General features: G+C 40.4%; 1 protein-coding gene across 1 annotated transcript in view; it reads left to right on the top strand.

Moving 5' to 3' along the window:
- The window catches only part of LOC138851208 (ATP-dependent Clp protease proteolytic subunit-like), a 193,088-nt gene that overhangs the window by 110,467 nt on the left and 59,167 nt on the right, over positions 1–23,454 (top strand). Inside the window, exons 3-4 of the mRNA XM_070080055.1 lie at positions 9,194–9,386; positions 18,513–18,618. Coding sequence (XP_069936156.1) covers positions 9,194–9,386; positions 18,513–18,618 — 299 coding nt within the window. The remainder of the gene's footprint in view (positions 1–9,193; positions 9,387–18,512; positions 18,619–23,454) is intronic.

Genomic DNA, 23,454 nt, shown 5'->3' with positions numbered 1-23,454 from the left:
CATGTACCTGGTAGAGTCTACTACTATGTTGCTGGCAGAGTCTTCATGTACCTGGTCTACTATGTTGCTGGTAGAGTCTACATGGTCTACTATGTTGCTGGTAGAGTCTTCATGTACCTGGTCTACTATGTTGCTGGTAGAGTCTTCATGTACCTGGTCTACTATGTTGCTGGTAGAGTCTACATGGTCTACTATGTTGCTGGTAGAGTCTACATGGTCTACTATGTTGCTGGTAGAGTCTTCATGTACCTGGTCTACTATGTTGCTGGTAGAGTCTTCATGTACATGGTCTACTATGTTGCTGGTAGAGTCTTCATGGTCTACTATGTTGCTGGTAGAGTCTACATGGTCTACTATGTTGCTGGTAGAGTCTACATGGTCTACTATGTTGCTGGTAGAGTCTACATGGTCTACTATGTTGCTGGTAGAGTCTACATGGTCTACTATGTTGCTGGTAGAGTCTTCATGGTCTACTATGTTGCTGGTAGAGTCTACATGGTCTACTATGTTGCTGGTAGAGTCTTCATGTACCTGGTCTACTATGTTGCTGGTAGAGTCTACATGGTCTACTATGTTGCTGGTAGAGTCTACATGGTCTACTATGTTGCTGGTAGAGTCTTCATGTACCTGGTCTACTATGTTGCTGGTAGAGTCTTCATGTACCTGGTCTACTATGTTGCTGGTAGAGTCTACATGGTCTACTATGTTGCTGGTAGAGTCTTCATGTACCTGGTCTACTATGTTGCTGGTAGAGTCTACATGGTCTACTATGTTGCTGGTAGAGTCTTCATGTACCTGGTCTACTATGTTGCTGGTAGAGTCTACATGGTCTACTATGTTGCTGGTAGAGTCTACATGGTCTACTATGTTGCTGGTAGAGTCTACATGGTCTACTATGTTGCTGGTAGAGTCTACATGGTCTACTATGTTGCTGGTAGAGTCTTCATGTACATGGTCTACTATGTTGCTGGTAGAGTCTACATGGTCTACTATGTTGCTGGTAGAGTCTTCATATACATGGTCTACTATGTTGCTGGTAGAGTCTTCATGTACCTGGTCTACTATGTTGCTGGTAGAGTCTACATGGTCTACTATGTTGCTGGTAGAGTCTTCATGTACCTGGTCTACTATGTTGCTGGCAGAGTCTTCACCTGGTCTACTATGTTGCTGGTAGAGTCTTCATGTACCTGTCTACTATGTTGCTGGTAGAGTCTTCATGTACCTGGTCTACTATGTTGCTGGTAGAGTCTTCATGGTCTATATGTTGCTGGTAGAGTCTTCATGTACATGGTCTACTATGTTGCTGGTAGAGTCTACATGGTCTACTATGTTGCTGGTAGAGTCTTCATGTACCTGGTCTACTATGTTGCTGGTAGAGTCTTCATGTACCTGGTCTACTATGTTGCTGGTAGAGTCTTCATGGTCTACTATGTTGCTGGTAGAGTCTTCATGTACCTGGTCTACTATGTTGCTGGTAGAGTCTTCATGGTCTACTATGTTGCTGGTAGAGTCTTCATGTACCTGGTCTACTATGTTGCTGGTAGAGTCTACATGGTCTACTATGTTGCTGGTAGAGTCTTCATGGTCTACTATGTTGCTGGTAGAGTCTACATGGTCTACTATGTTGCTGGTAGAGTCTACATGGTCTACTATGGTGCTGGTAGAGTCTACATGGTCTACTATGTTGCTGGTAGAGTCTTCATGGTCTACTATGTTGCTGGTAGAGTTTTCATGTACCTGGTCTACTATGTTGCTGGTAGAGTCTACATGGTCTTCTATGGTGCTGGTAGAGTCTTCATGTACCTGGTCTACTATGTTGCTGGTAGAGTCTACATGGTCTTCTATGTTGCTGGTAGAGTCTTCATGTACCTGGTCTACTATGTTGCTGGTAGAGTCTACATGGTCTACTATGTTGCTGGTAGAGTCTACATGGTCTTCTATGTTGCTGGTAGAGTCTTCATGTACCTGGTCTACTATGTTGCTGGTAGAGTCTACATGGTCTTCTATGTTGCTGGTAGAGTCTTCATGTACCTGGTCTACTATGTTGCTGGTAGAGTCTACATGGTCTACTATGTTGCTGGTAGAGTCTTCATGGTCTACTATGTTGCTGGTAGAGTCTTCATGTACCTGGTCTACTATGTTGCTGGTAGAGTCTTCATGTACCTGGTCTACTATGTTGCTGGTAGAGTCTTCATGGTCTACTATGTTGCTGGTAGAGTCTTCATGTACCTGGTCTACTATGTTGCTGGTAGAGTCTTCATGTACCTGGTCTACTATGTTGCTGGTAGAGTCTTCATGTACCTGGTCTACTATGTTGCTGGTAGAGTCTTCATGTACATGGTTTACTATGTTGCTGGTAGAGTCTTCATGTACCTGGTCTACTATGTTGCTGGTAGAGTCTACATGGTCTACTATGGTGCTGGTAGAGTCTACATGGTCTACTATGTTGCTGGTAGAGTCTTCATGGTCTACTATGTTGCTGGTAGAGTCTACATGGTCTACTATGTTGCTGGTAGAGTCTACATGGTCTTCTATGTTGCTGGTAGAGTCTTCATGTACCTGGTCTACTATGTTGCTGGTAGAGTCTACATGGTCTACTATGTTGCTGGTAGAATCTACATGGTCTGCTATGTTGCTGGTAGAGTCTTCATGTACCTGGTCTACTATGTTGCTGGTAGAGTCTACATGGTCTACTATGTTGCTGGTAGAGTCTACATGGTCTACTATGTTGCTGGTAGAGTCTTCATGTACCTGGTCTACTATGTTGCTGGTAGAGTCTTCATGTACCTGGTCTACTATGTTGCTGGTAGAGTCTACATGGTCTACTATGTTGCTGGTAGAGTCTTCATGTACCTGGTCTACTATGTTGCTGGTAGAGTCTTAATGGTCTACTATGTTGCTGGTAGAGTCTACTATGTTGCTGGCAGAGTCTTCATGTACCTGGTCTACTATGTTGCTGGTAGAGTCTACATGGTCTACTATGTTGCTGGTAGAGTCTTCATGTACCTGGTCTACTATGTTGCTGGTAGAGTCTACATGGTCTACTATGTTGCTGGTAGAGTCTTCATGTACCTGGTCTACTATGTTGCTGGTAGAGTCTACATGGTCTACTATGTTGCTGGTAGAGTCTTCATGTACCTGGTCTACTATGTTGCTGGCAGAGTCTTCATGTACCTGGTCTACTATGTTGCTGGTAGAGTCTACATGGTCTTCTATGTTGCTGGTAGAGTCTACATGGTCTACTATGTTGTTGGTAGAGTCTTCATGTACCTGGTCTACTATGTTGCTGGTAGAGTCTTCATGTACCTGGTCTACTATGTTGCTGGTAGAGTCTACATGGTCTACTATGTTGCTGGTAGAGTCTTCATGTACCTGGTCTACTATGTTGCTGGTAGAGTCTTCATGTACCTGGTCTACTATATTGCTGGTAGAGTCTACATGGTCTTCTATGTTGCTGGTAGAGTCTTCATGTACATGGTCTACTATGTTGCTGGTAGAGTCTTCATGTACATGGTCTACTATGTTGCTGGTAGAGTCTTCATGTACATGGTCTACTATGTTGCTGGTAGATTCTTCATGGTCTACTATGTTGCTGGTAGAGTCTACATGGTCTTCTATGTTGCTGTTAGAGTCTTCATGTACATGGTCTACTATGTTGCTGGTAGAGTCTACATGGTCTATGTTGCTGGCAGAGTCTTCATGTACATGGTCTACTATGTTGCTGGTAGAGTCTACATGGTCTACTATGTTGCTGGTAGAGTCTTCATGTACCTGGTCTACTATGTTGCTGGTAGAGTCTACATGGTCTACTATGTTGCTGGTAGAGTCTTCATGTACCTGGTCTACTATGTTGCTGGTAGAGTCTACATGGTCTTCTATGTTGCTGGTAGAGTCTTCATGTACCTGGTCTACTATGTTGCTGGTAGAGTCTACATGGTCTTCTATGTTGCTGGTAGAGTCTTCATGGTCTACTATGTTGCTGGTAGAGTCTACATGGTCTACTATGTTGCTGGTAGAGTCTTCATGTACCCGGTCTACTATGTTGCTGGTAGAGTCTACATGGTCTTCTATGTTGCTGGTAGAGTCTTCATGTACCTGGTCTACTATGTTGCTGGTAGAGTCTACATGGTCTACTATGTTGCTGGTAGAGTCTTCATGGTCTACTATGTTGCTGGTAGAGTCTACATGGTCTACTATGTTGCTGGTAGAGTCTTCATGTACATGGTCTACTATGTTGCTGGTAGAGTCTTCATGTACCTGGTCTATGTTGCTGGTAGAGTCTTCATGTACCTGGTCTACTATGTTGCTGGTAGAGTCTTCATGGTCTACTATGTTGCTGGTAGAGTCTTCATGGTCTACTATGTTGCTGGTAGAGTCTACATGGTCTTCTATGTTGCTGGCAGAGTCTTCATGTACATGGTCTACTATGTTGCTGGTAGAGTCTACATGGTCTATGTTGCTGGCAGAGTCTTCATGTACATGGTCTACTATGTTGCTGGTAGAGTCTACATGGTCTACTATGTTGCTGGTAGAGTCTTCATGTACCTGGTCTACTATGTTGCTGGTAGAGTCTTCATGGTCTACTATGTTGCTGGTAGAGTCTACATGGTCTACTATGTTGCTGGTAGAGTCTACATGGTCTTCTATGTTGCTGGTAGAGTCTTCATGTACCTGGTCTACTATGTTGCTGGTAGAGTCTACATGGTCTACTATGTTGCTGGTAGAGTCTTCATGTACCTGGTCTACTATGTTGCTGGTAGAGTCTACATGGTCTTCTATGTTGCTGGTAGAGTCTTCATGTACCTGGTCTACTATGTTGCTGGTAGAGTCTACATGGTCTACTATGTTGCTGGTAGAGTCTTCATGTACCTGGTCTACTATGTTGCTGGTAGAGTCTACATGGTCTACTATGTTGCTGGTAGAGTCTTCATGGTCTACTATGGTCTACTATGTTGCTGGTAGAGTCTACATGGTCTACTATGTTGCTGGTAGAGTCTTCATGTACATGGTCTACTATGTTGCTGGTAGAGTCTTCATGTACCTGGTCTACTATGTTGCTGGTAGAGTCTTCATGTACCTGGTCTACTATGTTGCTGGTAGAGTCTTCATGGTCTACTATGTTGCTGGTAGAGTCTTCATGTACCTGGTCTACTATGTTGCTGGTAGAGTCTACATGGTCTACTATGTTGCTGGTAGAGTCTTCATGTACATGGTCTACTATGTTGCTGGTAGAGTCTACATGGTCTACTATGTTGCTGGTAGAGTCTTCATGTACATGGTCTACTATGTTGCTGGTAGAGTCTGGTCTACTATGTTGCTGGTAGAGTCTACATGGTCTACTATGTTGCTGGTAGAGTCTTCATGGTCTACTATGTTGCTGGTAGAGTCTACATGGTCTTCTATGTTGCTGGTAGAGTCTTCATGTACCTGGTCTACTATGTTGCTGGTAGAGTCTACATGGTCTACTATGTTGCTGGTAGAGTCTTCATGTACCTGGTCTACTATGTTGCTGGTAGAGTCTACATGGTCTACTATGTTGCTGGTAGAGTCTTCATGTACCTGGTCTACTATGTTGCTGGTAGAGTCTTCATGTACCTGGTCTACTATGTTGCTGGTAGAGTCTACATGGTCTACTATGTTGCTGGTAGAATCTACATGGTCTGCTATGTTGCTGGTAGAGTCTACATGGTCTTCTATGTTGCTGGCAGAGTCTTCATGTACCTGGTCTACTATGTTGCTGGTAGAGTCTACATGGTCTACTATGTTGCTGGTAGAGTCTTCATGTACCTGGTCTACTATGTTGCTGGTAGAGTCTTCATGTACCTGGTCTACTATGTTGCTGGTAGAGTCTTCATGGTCTACTATGTTGCTGGTAGAGTCTACATGGTCTACTATGTTGCTGGTAGAGTCTACATGGTCTTCTATGTTGCTGGTAGAGTCTTCATGTACCTGGTCTACTATGTTGCTGGTAGAGTCTACATGGTCTTCTATGTTGCTGGTAGAGTCTTCATGTACCTGGTCTACTATGTTGCTGGTAGAGTCTACATGGTCTTCTATGTTGCTGGTAGAGTCTTCATGTACCTGGTCTACTATGTTGCTGGTAGAGTCTTCATGTACCTGGTCTACTATGTTGCTGGTAGAGTCTTCATGGTCTACTATGTTGCTGTTGCTACTATGGCTAGAGTCTTCATGTACCATGGTCTACTATGTTGCTGGTAGAGTCTACATGGTCTACTATGTTGCTGGTCTTCTATGTTGCTGGTAGAGTCTTCATGTACCTGGTCTACTATGTTGCTGGTAGAGTCTACATGGTCTACTATGTTGCTGGTAGAGTCTTCATGGTCTACTATGTTGCTGGTAGAGTCTACATGGTCTACTATGTTGCTGGTAGAGTCTTCATGGTCTACTATGTTGCTGGTAGAGTCTACATGGTCTACTATGTTGCTGGTAGAGTCTACATGGTCTACTATGTTGCTGGTAGAGTATACATGGTCTACTATGTTGCTTGTAGAGTCTACATGGTCTACTATGTTGCTGGTAGAGTCTTCATGGCCTACTATGTTGCTGGTAGAGTCTTCATGGTCTACTATGTTGCTGGTAGAGTCTACATGGTCTCCTATGTTGCTTGTAGAGTCTACATGGTCTACTATGTTGCTGGTAGAGTCTACATGGTCTACTATGTTGCTGGTAGAGTCTTCATGGTCTGCTATGTTGCTGGTAGAGTCTACATGGTCTACTATGTTGCTGGTAGAGTCTACATGGTCTACTATGTTGCTGGTAGAGTCTACATGGTCTACTATGTTGCTTGTAGTCTACATGGTCTACTATGTTGCTGGTAGAGTCTTCATTGTCTACTATGTTGCTGGTAGAGTCTTCATGGTCTACTATGTTGCTGGTAGAGTCTTCATGGTCTACTATGTTGCTGGTAGAGTCTTCATGGTCTACTATGTTGCTGGTAGAGTCTACATGGTCTATGTTGCTGGTAGAGTCTTCATGGTCTACCATGTTGCTGGTAGAGTCTTCATGGTCTATTATGTTGCTGGTAGAGTCTACATGGTCTACTATGTTGCTGGTAGAGTCTACATGGTCTACTATGTTGCTGGTAGAGTCTTCATGTACATGGTATACTATGTTGCTGGTAGAGTCTTCATGTACCTGGTCTACTATGTTGCTGGTAGAGTCTTCATGTACCTGGTCTACTATGTTGCTGGTAGTCTTCATGTACCTGGTCTACTATGTTGCTGGTAGAGTCTTCATGTACCTGGTCTACTATGTTGCTGGTAGATTCTTCATGTACCTGGTCTACTATGTTGCTGGTAGAGTCTTCATGGTCTACTATGTTGCTGGTAGAGTCTACATGGTCTACTATATTGCTGGTAGAGTCTTCATGTACCTGGTCTACTATGTTGCTGGTAGAGTCTTCATGTACCTGGTCTACTATGTTGCTGGTAGAGTCTTCATGTACCTGGTCTACTATGTTGCTGGTAGAGTCTTCATGTACCTGGTCTACTATGTTGCTGGTAGAGTCTTCATGTACCTGGTATACTATGTTGCTGGTAGAGTCTTCATGTACCTGGTCTACTATGTTGCTGGTAGAGTGTTCATGTACATGGTCTACTATGTTGCTGGTAGAGTCTTCATGTACCTGGTCTACTATGTTGCTGGTAGAGTCTTCATGTACCTGGTCTACTATGTTGCTGGTAGAGTCTTCATGTACCTGGTCTACTATGTTGCTGGTAGAGTCTACATGGTCTACTATGTTGCTGGTAGTCTTCATGTACATGGTCTACTATGTTGCTGGTAGAGTCTACATGGTGTACTATGTTGCTGGTAGAGTCTTCATGTACATGGTCTACTATGTTGCTGGTAGAGTCTACATGGTCTACTATGTTGCTGGTAGAGTCTACATGGTCTACTATGTTGCTGGTAGAGTCTACATGGTCTACTATGTTGCTGGTAGAGTCTTCATGTACCTGGTCTACTATGTTGCTGGTAGAGTCTACATGGTCTACTATGTTTCTGGTAGAGTCTACATGGTCTACTATGTTGCTGGTAGAGTCTTCATGTACATGGTCTACTATGTTGCTGGTAGAGTCTACATGGTCTACTATGTTGCTGGTAGAGTCTTCATGTACATGGTCTACTATGTTGCTGGTAGAGTCTACATGGTCTACTATGTTGCTGGTAGAGTCTACATGGTCTATTATGTTGCTGGTAGAGTCTACATGGTCTACTCCTTATGAAAGGAAATGGCTAAATGTTTGGGATATTTAAGTGTGTTCTGTCAGGAATTACATGTTCTGTAAGATCATGATCAATAATTACATGTTCTGTAAGATAATTATCAATAATTACATGTTCTGTAAGATCATGATCAATAATTACATGTTCTGTAAGATCATGATCAATAATTACATGTTCTGTAAGATCATGATCAATAATTGCATGTTCTGTAAGATCATGATCAATAATTACATGTTCTGTAAGATCATGATCAATAATTACATGTTCTGTAAGATGATGATCAATAATTGCATGTTCTGTAAGATCATTATCAATAATTACATGTTCTGTAAGATCATTATCAATAATTACATGTTCTGTAAGATCATTATCAAGAATTACTTGTTCTGTAAGATCATTATCAATAATTACATGTTGTGTAGGATCATTATCAATAATTAAATGTTCTGTAAGATCATTATCAATAATTTGATCTTATTAGTCATTATTGTAGTGACCTTGTAATTATGTATTATCCACTCCCCTTACTTTACCCTCTTAGTATCATCTTATAACACTAAATAAATGGAGAAAAAAAAGGTGCAGTTTTGAAGAAAATATATTTATTTTGAAATCAGTGATAAAATGTGATGAGTCTTGTAGCCTTGTCTTGACACCATGGCAGTTATGTTTGTATGACAATTTGTTTTATACTCTATTAGAGGTCTTAACTATGTAAATATATGTAATAACATTAATAATATTACAAAAGTTTGTGGTGTGGAAAATGAAGGTGCATGATGCTTTTGTTTTGCACAGTCCTTTGTTTGCAGTATTTGTTAAGGTTCTGGATCAAACAAGACCAGTAAATAATGTTGCAAGGCAAGTATCATATTGCTGGATAAGCATTGATTTATTTATTGCAGTATGTATAAGCTAAAATTTAGATGTTGCTATTTCGTTCTTATAGTCCAGGAGGTGTTGTAACGGCTGGTTTGGGAATCTACGACACCATGCAGTACGTACAGCCACCTATTGCTACGTGGTGTGTGGGTCAGGCGTGTTCCATGGCATCTCTTCTGCTAGCTGCTGGTACTCCAGGAATGAGACACTCATTACCACATGCACGCATCATGATTCACCAGCCTCATGGTGGAGCTCACGTTAGTCTCTTTTCTTTCACATCCACACTTACCAGTGGTGGCACCAGGGGGGGGCTTGGGGGCTGAAGTCCCCTAAAATAACCTTAGTGTCTCCAAGTCCCCCCAATAAATAATTTTTTTTGGAAGTAACATGTTAATATATACGTATCTTTAAAATGTTTTTTTTTTTTTTTTTGGCAACAAACTGACCATATCCCACCAAGGCAGGGTGGCCTAAAAAGAAAAACGAAAGTTTCTCTTTTTAAATTTAGTAATTTATACAAGAGAAGGGGTTACTAGCCCCTTGCTCCCGGAATTTTAGTCGCCTCTTACAACACGCATGGCTTACGAAGGAATAATTCTGTTCCACTTCTCCATGGAGATAAGATGAAATAAACAAGAACAAGAACTAGAAAGAAAATAGCAGAAAACCCAGAGGGGTGTGTATATATATGCTTGTACATGTATGTGTAGTGTGACCTAAGTGTAAGTAGAAGTAACAAGACATACCTGAAATCTTGTATGTTTATGAGACAGAAAAAAGACACCAGCAATCCTACCATCATGTAAAACAATTATACATGTTTCCGTTTTACACTCACTTGGCAGGACGGTAATACCTCCCTGGGCGGTTGCTGTCTACCAACCTACTACCTACTAAAATGTTATTGTCAGCATCATATACATACAGTGGTCCCTCGTTTTTCATAATTAATCCATTCCTGGAAGTGTGACTATTATCGAAATTGATGATTTTCGAATCTATTTTCCCCATAAGAAATAATGTAAATACAATTAATCCGTTCGTGACACCCAGAAGTATTAAAACAAAAATTTTTTTTACATGAAATATAGATGTAGTACATAAACAATACAATGGGAAATGATGAATGAAACATTAACAGCATAACACTTACCTGTATTGGCGATTCTTCTTAGTCTGTGGAAGACTGGAGGAGGAGAGAGATTGGATTAGTTACTGTTTGGAAGGGGAATCCCCTTCCATCAACACCTCAGGTACCAAGTGCTTTTCTAGGGTTACTTCTCTTCTCTGTTTCTTAATGCCACTAGAACCAGCTTGAGAGTCACTGTACACCTGTGGCACTAAATACTTGTCCAGAGAGCTCTGTTTCTGGAGTCTCTGTAAAACTTCCCTAAAATGGGCCAAGACTTTGTCACTGTACATGTTGCCGACATGGCTTGCAACAGCCCTGTCAGGGTGATGTTTCTCCATAAATCTTTCCATCTTACCCCACATTTCAAAAATCTCCTTAATTTCTGCAGAAGGCAACTTCTTTCATCTCTCTTCCTCCTCCTCCTCTGCAGCAAGATTCTGAGCTGCAGTCTGTTGCTGCTCCTGCTGAAGCTCTTACAACTCCTCAGTAGTTAGCTCTTCTTTGTGGTTCTCCACCACATCCTCCAAACTCATATGCAACCCCATGGAACTCCCCACTGCCATAATAGATTTCACAACTGTCATAGGCTCATCAGGGTCAGCCCCAAACCCTTCAAAATCCCTCTTGTGGACACAATCTGGCCACAATTTTCTCCAAGAAGAGTTCAAAGTCCTGGTAGTCACTCCCTCCCTAGCCTTACCTATAAGGCTTATGCAATGGAGGATGCTGAAATGATCTTTCCAAAACTCTTTTAGGGTCAAGTGAGTGTCTGAGGTCACATTAAAGCACCTTTGAAACATTGCTTTGGTGTAGAGTTTTTTAAAGTTTGAAATGACCTGCTGGTCCATGGGCTGTAGGAGAGGAGTGGTATTAATGGGCAAGAACTTTACTGTGACGAACCCAAACTCCTCCAGAATTAGGTCATCCAAGTTTGGAGGATGAGCAGGTGCATTGTCCATTAGCAGGAGGCACTTGAGATCCAATTTCTTTTCCAGGGGGTAATTCTTAACACTAAGGCCAAACAATTCATTGAACCACTCGACGAAAATTTCCTTCATGACCCATGCCTTATTATTAGATCTCCAAAACACACACAATTTACTCTTACACAATTTACTCTTCATAACATTGTTTTTTCTGAACACACTGGGATTTTCAGAATGGTACACTAGTAATGGCTTCACTTTGCAATCCCCACTAGCATTAGCACAGAACATGAGCATCAGCCTGTCTTTCATAGACTTGTGTCCTGGCAGTCCCTTTTCCTCCTGAGTAATGTAGGCCCTCTTTGGCATTTTCCTCCAAAAGAGGCCTGTTTCGTCACAATTGAACACTTGTTCAGGTTTCAGTCCTTCAGCCTCTATGTACTCCTTGAATTCACTTATGAATTTTGTAGCTGCAATTTTGTCTGAACTGGCAGCTTCACTATGCCTTGTCACACTGTGAATGCCATTACGGTTCTTAAATCTTTCAAACCAGCCTTTGCTGGCCTTAAATTCACCAATATCAGTACTCGTTGCAGGCAATTTCATTACGAGATCGTCATGCAACTGCCTAGCTTTTTCACAAATAATCGACTGCATAAGACTGTCTCCTGCTAATTGTTTCTTGTTTATCCACACCAATAATAACTTCTCAACATCTACGAGCATTGGTGATCTCATTTTTGTCAGCATATTTACCCCTTTTCCAACAACAACGTCCTTGATTTCCTTTTTCTTGGCCATGATGGAAGCTATGGTTGTATGGCCAGTTTGGCCACACGTACGCCACTTTCATGTTGTTCAATAATGTTTTTCTTGAATTCCATCGTATTTCTGACCTTCTGTACCAAAGGCCTGGCACTAGGAGCTTTCTTTGGAGCCATGGTAGCTTATTTAGCAGTTGCAAGCACTAAACTGAATGGAATACACCTACCATCCGACTTACGACCTGCTCGACTTACAACCACTCGACTTACGACCGTGTTTTTTATGTCAAATTTCTGGGAAATAAACAACTATTTGTATTGTACACAGTCTTTATCCTAAACCTTACAGTATAAAATACAGTACTAACAACATAAAAAGTAAAGTAAAACATGAAATACCAAAATAAAACTAAAATGTTTTGTTGATATTCAGTAGTAAAGTTCAACTTACGACCATTTCGACTTACGACCGGTTTCTCGGAACCAAACTCTGTCGTGAGTCGGATGGTAGGTGTATTATGAAATATTTCGTATGAACAAGTGAGGGGACCGTCACTCACTGGTAAACAATGGCACACTGGCTGGGAAGGGAGGGCGAGGTGGCTCGGAGCCATGTGTATGCATCCTGGACGAATGACGATTCTCGAGTCAAACGATGATTCGTGAGCCAATGTTTTGACGAAAATAAGGTTACGATTATTGAAAATTACGTCTATCGAGCCTTACAATTATTGAGGGACCACTGTATTATATTTTGTTCAAATATGAACAATTGAACTAATTTTTTTTTAAGTTATGCAGTGGACCCCCAGCATTCGATGGCATCAGTATACGTTAAATCCGGTATTCGATACATTTTAACGCAAAAATTTTGGCTCGCCACTTGTTAAAAAACCCGCCACACGCGATTCGTCAGGGATGCATCCACACGAGGCCTGAACTGCCCCGTGCGTGCCAGTGTTTACAAGCCAGCCAGTGTGCTCGCATCTAAGCATACATTCGGTGCATTCTGTATTATCAGAGTGTTTTTGGTGCTTGTTTCTGCAAATAAGTCACCATGGGCCCCAAGAAAGCTTCTAGTGCCAACCCTGTGGTAAAAAGGGTGAGAATTAGTATGGAAATTAAGAAAGATTTTGAAGGGTTTGGGGGCTAACCCTGAGAAGCCTATGCCAGTTGTGAAATCCATTGTGCCTACTTCAGAAATTAAGGAAATTTGTGCAAAGTGGGTTGATCTGCAAACCTTTATGGATGAGAATCACCCTAACACAGCTATAGCAAGCCGTGCTGGTGACTATTACAATGACAATGTTGTGGCCCACTACTTTTTCTCTAGTGCAGTGTATATTTGTTCTAGCATGTGTATAATAGCATCATTCATATTTTTATTAGGCCTGAGCCCAAACTGACAGGGGTTGAGTATGTTGTGGGAGATGAGGTAGGAATAAATTCGCTTATGAATTAAGTTTTCGAAGATTTTAGAGAGAGGGTGTAAGTTGGATATTGGCCTATAGTTATTCAAGTCTGTTTGGTCTCCTCCTTTATGGATCGGGGTGACCCTCGCTATTTTGAGAACTGTAGGGAAGGTTGGGGGTTCAATGGATTTGTTAAAGAGTGTTGCAATGATTGGTGCAGCACTTGCGATGCCTTTTTGTATATAAAGGGTGGTAAGGTATTTAAATCTCTTGTCTTGTTTTTTAGTGTGTTGATAATAAGGGAGACTTCTGTTGGGTTAGTCGGAGCTGGGAACATTGTGTTCGGGTAGTTGCCAGGGAGGCAGTCATTGGGTGGGGTATTTGAGATTGGGATTTTATTGGCAAGGCTTTTTCCTATGGTGAAGAAGAAACCATTGAGTCTGTTTGCTGTTTCAGTTGGTGGGAGTTGGGGTTCATCTGGTTTTGTTAGTTCAATTGTGCTATTTTGTGATATCTTTTTCGTTCCTAGAATTTCTGATAGGGTTTTTCAGGTCTTTTTTATATCACCTTTTAAGTTGGATAATCTGTTCTCATAATACAATTTTTTAGCCCTTCTTATCAGGCTGGTTAGGATTGACGAGTAACGTTTTGTTTGGTCTCTGGTTATGTGACCCATTCTGTACTGTTTTTCGTATAGGTGCTTTGTATTTATGGATTTGAGGATGCTGGGTGTTAGCCAGGGACTGTTCAGTCTCTTAACTGTCATCTGTTTAGTTTTTTTTTTAGGGCAGTGCATGTTATAGAGGTATTGGGCCTTTTTTTTAGAAAATTATTAATACATTCATCAATATCTGTACAGATTTCTAGCTCAGTGTGCCAGTCAATGTTTGTCACTGCTGTTGTGAAGTTATTAATGGCTGCCTCATTGTGAAGTCTGAAAGTGACTTTAGTAGTGTCTTGGGGTAATTTGCCTTGATTAGTTATGAGGAAGGTAGGGTTTGTGGTCTGTGGTATTATCTGTGATTATGCCTGATTTTAAAGGGGATATGGTGTTGGTCCAGATGTGGTCTAGTAGGGAGAGACTAGTCTCTGTAACTCTTGTAGGTTTTGTTACTGTTGGTAGCAACAAACAGTTACTCATAGTGTTTGTGAATTCAGTAACATGTGGGTCCTGGTCTTGCAGGAGATTTATATTGAAGTCTCCTGAGAGTAGTAAGTGATCTTTGTTCATGCGTGCATCAGTTATCATACTTCCTAGGTTTTGACTAAATTGGCTAATGTTTGACTGTGGTACTCTGTAGATGTTTATCACTGTGAGAGGTTTTTGTAGGTATTTGGATTTGAATTTAGCTATTATATATTCTCATGTTCATCCCTTGTGCAAGTATTAGTGATACATTCTAGTTGGTCTGAGTAGTATATAGCTGTGCCACCCCCTTGTTGGCCTGGCCTACAGTTGTGTATGGCTGTGTAACCAGGAATGGCATAGACATCTGTAGTATCAGGCTTTAGCCAGGTTTTGGTGAGAGTAATGATGGATATACTGGCATGCAGGGAATTTAGTAATGCTATGAGGTCATCGTAATGTTTGCTTAAAGATCTGATATTGTAGTTAAAGACAGTTATGTTGTTGACTCTGAGAAGTGCCTTTGATTATTCTTCTGTGTAGTAATTACAGTTACTGTTTGATTCATTTAAGTCATTCAATAAGAGGTTGGTATCAGGATCAATGCTTGTTATCATAAGATTTATAGTGAATCTAGTTAGAATTAAGTATAAGAGAAAGTAAATATTCTAAAGCTAAAAAATAGCACCTGTATTATTTTAACAAATGTAAAAATATGAGCTAAGGTAGTTCTTTAAAGCTAAAATAAAGGAGACAATATAAAAGGGACTAAAATAATTTGTTGTGAACAAATAAAGTGATGTTCAAATAAACGAGCTTGGGAATATAATTGTAGGTAGTTCTTTAAAGTTAAAATAAAGGAGAACATATAAAAGAGACTAATATAAGTTGTGGTGAACAATAAAGTGGTAATCAAATAAATGAGCTTGGGAATATAATGGCAAAATAGTGAACTTATTACACTTTAGCACCTGAGAATAGCACCTTGATTATTTTAACAATTGTGAATATATGAACTAAGGTAGTTATATAAAGCTAAAATAAAGGAGAAAATATATAAGGGACTAAATTAAGTAATGGTGAACAAAGTTCAGTGGACAGATAGTCACTATGATATAATATTGATTTGTGAGTAAGATCTGATTTGTAATATAAAATAAGTTGAGCAATTAATTACACTATAAAAAGTAAAAATATGAGGTAGTTGCTTTAAAAAATCAGCAGATAAATGCTCTGCTTATATTTTAACTGCTGAGTTTGGTCTTAAAACAGAAGTTAATTCCACATCAAATCTGAATTGCGGATAAAACAAATATGATTATACTGGCAAGGTGTAACAGAATGTTTGCTTGTTTTTAGAATAACTCTGCATGTTGAGTATAAACAGTACTATTATATGTGCTTGTTCTGCTGTAACTTGCAAGTGTAAATGGTTCATTATAAGTTTTGTTATTGAGAGATTGATATATTGTAAGTTTTAATTCTTTATGAAAATTTAAGTTTTCATTTTAGTGTTTTATGGTTTTGTGTTTAATGATTGTTATAAGTAAGTAAGTTTATTCAGGTATACACAAATACAGTTACATAGAATTATCATACATAGCAGCATATGTGTAGAGAACCTAGGATAACCCAAAAAAGTCAGACAGAGTGACTTATTTCCATTGGGGTCCTTTTACCTTATTATTATAATATAAAGGTTATAATATTTTCTTATTATTCTACAATGAAGATAACATCTTATTATCATACTAAAAAGACTATCTACTACACCAAGGTCATTAAGACTATCTACAATACGAGGGTTATTACTAGGAATATGGTAAAATTTACTCGTATGTTAGCTAAAAAATAGAAAATCATTCCCCTCCCTTTCTGTAGCTACATTCATCAGACACCTTTTGGCACTCTTCTTGAACTGGTTCATGCTATGACTGGCTTTGACATGTGCGGGCAGTCTGTTCCATTCCTTTATTGCTGTACAATAAAAGGTGTTTGATGCCTGGCCAATGACTGTGGGTACTACAAAGTTGTGCTCTCTCCCCCTAGTACTATGATTGCTTTGGTTCCCAACCTTGACAAAATTGACAGCAAGATATTCTGGACATTGTTTGTGAGCAATTTTATAAACATGATTTAGCTTCAGTTGTTTTACTCTGTCTTCAACATTCAGCATATCCAACTGCTGTAATTCATCCTGGCCTACATGTTCTCTTGGTCCCAGCCCCTGGATGAATCTTACGATTTTGTTCTGGGTGATTTGCAGTCTATCTTTCAGTTTTTTTTGTCAAAGCAGAGTACCATGAAGAGCAAGCATAATCCATATGGTATTGTATAAGGGCTAGACATAGGGTCCTGCGAGCCTCAGTAGGTAGACACTGTGCTTGTCTATACAGGAACTTCAGTCTGGCATTCGCTTTCTTTACTACACTGTTCCCTATCAATTCTCCTGACATGCATGGGTCAAAGGGGATTCCCAAATATTTTACTGATGAAACCAAAGTGATGGGCTCCCCATTACATTGAACATTAAAATTATTTACCCTTCTCAGTTTATGTTTCGTGCCAAAGAGAATGGCTTCAGTTTTCCCGAGGTGTAATGATAGTTTGTTGTCTATTAACCATTTGCTGCAGGACTCCAGTTCCTGTGTTAAAACATTAGCAATATCTTGTGTATCTTTACCTGACACTAACAGAGCACTGTCATCTGCATACAGTAGGAGTTTGCACTTGACACTGATAGGCATATCATTGACATAACATAAGAATAATAAGGGACCCAGAATACTATCTTGGGGAACTCCACATGATATCGGCAGGGGTTCTGATTCTGTTTTGTTGATTTTGACTATTTGTCTCCTGTTGCTAAGGTAGGACTTAAACCAGTCTACAGAACCTATACCGATAGCTTGAAGTTTATTACATAATATATTGCAGGTCTAAGGTTACCATACCTATGAGGTTCCCCTTTGACATTTCAGTTCTCAGGTAATCCATCAGATTAATAAGGGAGGTGTCGGTTGAGTAGGATCTTCTAAAGCCCGATTGATAGCTTTGGAGAATGTTGTTGTCATTAAGGTACTTAACTACTTGAGAATACACTGCCCTCTCTAGAATTTTAGATATTATACTGAGTATACTAACAGGCCTATAGTTGCTTACATCAGACCTACTATTTTTCTTGAAGATAGAAGTAACTCTGGCCTCCTTGAACCCCTCCGGTACGGTATTAGTGGTGATTGATAGATTTATTATGTGAGCAATAGGGATTGACAGTTCAGAAGCACCATCTTTTAGGAACTTAGACGGGATGTTATCAGGGCCTGTGCTCTTAGTTGGGTTTAACCTGCTTAGTTCTTTTTGAATAAAGTCATGAGATACACTTACTAGTTGACAACTGTTTGAGGTTACCCCTTTATTGGTATAGTATGTTTGAAACTTATCAGAGTCTGTGTTAAAGGTATTTGATGCAGCTGGTAGTTTACTTACTAGTGTTGATGCAACAGATGTGTAGTATGAATTAAAGCAATTTGCCACCTTAGATGTTTCGTGGCATACCTCATTATCGATAGTGAGTACTATGTTAGACCTATCTACTGGCTTATGGCTATACCCCAACTGTTCTAGTTGTTGCCAGAGCTTTCTGGGGTTATGCTTATACTCTTCAATTTTTGAGCAGTAGTGCTTTGCCTTTGCTCCTTTTATAAGTCACTGTACTCTGTTCCTCACCCTTTGGAATTCATTTAGTGCTGCAATATCCTGTCTGTTTGCTTTAAATCTTTTTAGCAGCTGGTCTCTGAATTTCATATTATCTAATATCTCAGTATTCATCCAGGGTTCAGTTCTTCGTTTAATCCTAACCTCTTTAACTGGTGCAATATTATCAAGGATGGTAGTGAACATTGTTTTGAATTTTTCCCAGGCTTAGTTATTTAAGATAACTTTTTATTCACATTTTTAATGTTTTAATTGCTGTGAGGCCATTGTGTTTCTGATAAAATAATAAAATTATTTTCTTTACAGGGCCAAGCCACTGACATTCAGATACACGCAGAAGAGATTCTCCGATTAAAAGACCGGCTCAATAATCTTTATGTTAAACATACTGGCCTTTCTTTAGAAAAAATTGGTAAGTTTGTAGTGTGATGCAATCCAACTATGATATATAATTACTAAAGAATCCTCTCATAATTTTAGCTGGTATCAGCCATTTTAAATTGATAGGTGTGCTGACTTTAGTGTTTTATAACCTGGAAACACTTTTCTAGGTGACATGGGGTCCCAAGATCCCAGCAGAATACTCATGTCCTTGATGTTACATGATACAACTGTTAACAATACTCATTATCCTTGAGTTATACAATACAGCTGTTAATAGGGCTACAAGACATTTTCCAATCTCTAACCTGTTGCTTACTCTGCCTCAGACAACACTGGAACCTTGGTATACGACCTTAATTCATTCCAGATGGCTGTTCAAGTGCCACTCCATTTGAGTATTGAACAAGTTCTTCCCAACCAATTTTTTGTTTGGTTGGCTGTTATCATTAATCGTCGTAGGCCCCATGGTGACTTATTTATACAAATAATACAAAAAAAAAAAAAATCTGAAGAAACATGAAATAGTTTACAGTGAAGTCTGGCAGGTCGTATTTGTTTGGTCGAGTGCTGAGCTTTGTTCGAGTAGGGAGCTGGTCGTATACCGAGGTTCCACTGTATTTGTCATTGGCAAACAATTATTAGCATTAAAATGTATCGTTAGGCAAATTTAACATTATGCGATGCGTTCGTTAGGCGAGGGTCCACTGTATTATATTCATAGGAAAGTGTGGAACCTGTCAGGGTCATACAGTGCTATATATGGCAGAAGTTAAAAAATGGTGGAGAGGAAGAGGCATGCTGCGGAGAGACAGCAACAGTAAGAAATAATGAGGGGTAACAGGTACTGTAGCAGATCAGAGGTAGACAAGTAATCATAGAGAAGACTGTGTTTTAAGAAGAGGAGGATTAGCAGCAGCAGCAGCACTGCTGCATCTGCAGTAGTGGTATAAGCACCACTAACTGCACTAGTGTGGTTGTCAGCAACAATGGTGGTAGCATCAGCAGTGCTGGCTGCATTAGTGGTGGAGGTGGCAGTGCCAGTAACAGTAATGGTACCATCAGCATCAGGGGTTGCAGATGTTACTGGAAGGTAGGTGAGAGAAGAGTAGCCTCAAACAATATATAAGAACATATTATATACAGCATGACAATGACACTGATACAGGAGGGCCCCACTTATACGGCGGGTTAGGTTCCAGGCTACCGCCATAAAGCGGAAACCGCCGTCAAGTGGAACACCCTTTTTTTCCACTTACAAATGCATACAAACACTAGATAACAAGTTTACACTAACATATATTATGTTAGCAATAGAACCAGGCATCAAAAAACAATAAAAAAGTACAATACACACATAGTGCACTCATTACTTACCTTAAAATATTTATAGTCTTAATCTAGGGTGAGACAAGTAGTATTTATTGTAAGAAATCAAGTGTGGTATGTATGGTAGTCAGCCAGGCTACCATACCAGGCCACCCCACCCACACATACTATTCTATGATATTTAAGCATCCCAGAGCGATAAAATGTATATACAGTTCACTCATTACTTACCTTAAAATATAGGGTGAGATGAGTAGTATTTATTGTAAAATATCAAGTGTGGTATGTGGTATGTATGTATTCCTCTAAGAAAAAGGAGGAGTAGATGTAAAACAGAAAGAGACAGGCGCTCCCTTTACAGGCGACAAAAAAGAATAACAGAGCGGCTAAAAGAGGTCAATATGTCTGAAATGCGTAGGGAGACACTGGTCAGAGAAATAGCAAGCATCGAACTTAAGCTAAAAGAATCCTTTAGGAGTCGGGAATCGCGGGAAGAACTAAAAGCCATAAATGAAATCGAAAGAAACCCAAAGTATTTCTTCTCCTATGCCAAATCAAAATCGAGAACAACGTCCAGTATTGGGCCCCTACTTAAACAAGATGGGTCCTACACAGATGACAGCAAGGAAATGAGTGAGCTACTCAAGTCCCAATATGACTCAGTTTTTAGCAAGCCGCTAACCAGACTGAGAGTCGAAGATCAAAATGAATTTTTTATGAGAGAGCCACAAAATTCGATTAACAAAAGCCTATCCGATGTTATCCTGACGCCAAATGACTTCGAACAGGCGATAAATGACATGCCCATGCACTCTGCCCCAGGGCCAGACTCATGGAACTCTGTGTTCATCAAGAACTGCAAGAAGCCCCTATCATGAGCCTTTTCCATCCTATGGAGAGGGAGCATGGACACGGGGGTCGTCCCACAGTTACTAAAAACAACAGACATAGCCCCACTCCACAAAGGGGGCAGTAAAGCAACAGCAAAGAACTACAGACCAATAGCACTAACATCCCATATCATAAAAATCTTTGAAAGGGTCCTAAGAAGCAAGATCACCACCCATCTAGAAACCCATCAGTTACACAACCCAGGGCAACATGGGTTTAGAACAGGTCGCTCCTGTCTGTCTCAACTATTGGATCACTACGACAAGGTCCTAAATGCACTAGAAGACAAAAAGAACGCAGATGTAATATATACAGACTTTGCAAAAGCCTTCGACAAGTGTGACCATGGCGTAATAGCGCACAAAATGCGTGCTAAAGGAATAACAGGAAAAGTCGGTCGATGGATCTATAATTTCCTCACTAACAGAACACAGAGAGTAGTCGTCAACAGAGTAAAGTCCGAGGCAGCTACGGTGAAAAGCTCTGTTCCACAAGGCACAGTACTTGCTCCCATCTTGTTCCTCATCCTCATATCCGACATAGACAAGGATGTCAGCCACAGCACCGTGTCTTCCTTTGCAGATGACACCCGAATCTGCATGACAGTGTCTTCCATTGCAGACACTGCAAAGCTCCAGGCGGACATCAACCAAATCTTTCAGTGGGCTGCAGAAAACAATATGAAGTTCAACGATGAGAAATTTCAATTACTCAGATATGGTAAACATGAGGAAATTAAATCTTCATCAGAGTACAAAACAAATTCTGGCCACAAAATAGAGCGAAACACCAACGTCAAAGACCTGGGAGTGATCATGTCGGAGGATCTCACCTTCAAGGACCATAACATTGTATCAATCGCATCTGCTAGAAAAATGACAGGATGGATAATGAGAACCTTCAAAACTAGGGAGGCCAAGCCCATGATGACACTCTTCAGGTCACTTGTTCTATCTAGGCTGGAATATTGCTGCACACTAACAGCACCTTTCAAGGCAGGTGAAATTGCCGACCTAGAAAATGTACAGAGAACTTTCACGGCGCGCATAATGGAGATAAAACACCTCAATTATTGGGAGCGCTTGAGGTTCCTAAACTTGTATTCCCTGGAATGCAGGAGGGAGAGATACATGATTATATACACCTAGAAAATCCTAGAGGGACTAGTACCGAACTTGCACACGAAAATCACTCACTACGAAAGCAAAAGACTTGGCAGACGATGCACCATCCCCCCAATGAAAAGCAGGGGTGTCACTAGCACGTTAAGAGACCATACAATAAGTGTCAGGGGCCCGAGACTGTTCAACTGCCTCCCAGCACACATAAGGGGGATTACCAACAGACCCCTGGCAGTCTTCAAGCTGGCACTGGACAAGCACCTAAAGTCAGTTCCGGATCAGCCAGGCTGTGGCTCGTACGTTGGTTTGCGTGCAGCCAGCAGCAACAGCCTGGTTGATCAGGCTCTGATCCACCAGGAGGCCTGGTCACAGACCGGGCCGCGGGGGCGTTGACCCCCGGAACTCTCTCCAGGTAAACTCCAGGTATGGTAGTCAGCCAGGCTACCATACCAGGCCAACCCACCCACACATACTATTCTATGATATTTAAGCATCCCAGAGCGATAAAATGTATATACAGTTCACTCATTACTTACCTTAAAATATAGGGTGAGATGAGTAGTATTTATTGTAAAAAATCAAGTGTGGTATGTATGGTAGTCAGCCAGGCTACCATACCAGAGAGAAAGAATGAGTGCATGAGAGAGGACAGGCGCAGAGTTATGTAAACAAACCAGGCGAAGGTAAGTTTTGTAAACAGTGTACACGTCTGGTTTGTGTACAAGTTACATTGTGTACAGGTTGTTTCTACATTGATACGGTAGAATAAATAAAGAAGAACACTCCCATTCTCATGTAACATCATTTTGAGAAGAAATGATGCTCTGAGTGAAGGCAATGGAAGTAAGTCACTCTGACTTTTTTGGGTTATCCTAGGTTCTCTACACATATGTTGTTATGTATTTATGTTATGTATCGTGTTTATTATATAATTTTGAAAAAAATATCACGGATGGATTAATGAAAATGTGTATATGAACGTAATATACAACATTTAATGATACACCGAGCTCAGACAGCGTAAACAAACAAACTGAACAGGTTGTGGACGATCACTCGGTCAGGCGAAATAGACGGTATTAATACGTGTCCAGTTTTAGTTCATTCATGTACATTTGTAAGAGTTTGTGAAACTTTTACCTTATAATATTTTTATTATTATTATAATAATTAAATCACGAAACAAATACTCTTACACTGTGTACAAGTTAGTACAGAATTATAGCTATAAAGTGAAGGCATACGAAAGGAATATTTTTCTACAGTTATCCCTAGTAACAGGTGACGGGCTAGAGAAAACGTAATTCTTCCGACACTTCTACAAACCGTTTGGTAAACATCTCATATATATTTGTATAAATTTTTATACTGTGGGTGCATGTATCATGTTTGTGTTACATAATGTGTTTCTTATATAATTTTGAAAAAAATATCATAGATAGATTAACCCTTTCAGGGTCCGTCCCGTAGATCTACGGCTTTACGTTCAGGGTCCAAACCGTAGATCTACGTCATGAGCTCAGCTC

Source organism: Cherax quadricarinatus, unplaced genomic scaffold, assembly GCF_038502225.1.
Source record: "Cherax quadricarinatus isolate ZL_2023a unplaced genomic scaffold, ASM3850222v1 Contig112, whole genome shotgun sequence".
In the NCBI taxonomy this organism is placed as follows: Eukaryota; Metazoa; Arthropoda; class Malacostraca; order Decapoda; family Parastacidae; genus Cherax; species Cherax quadricarinatus.
This window is presented reverse-complemented; position numbering and strand designations above follow the sequence as displayed.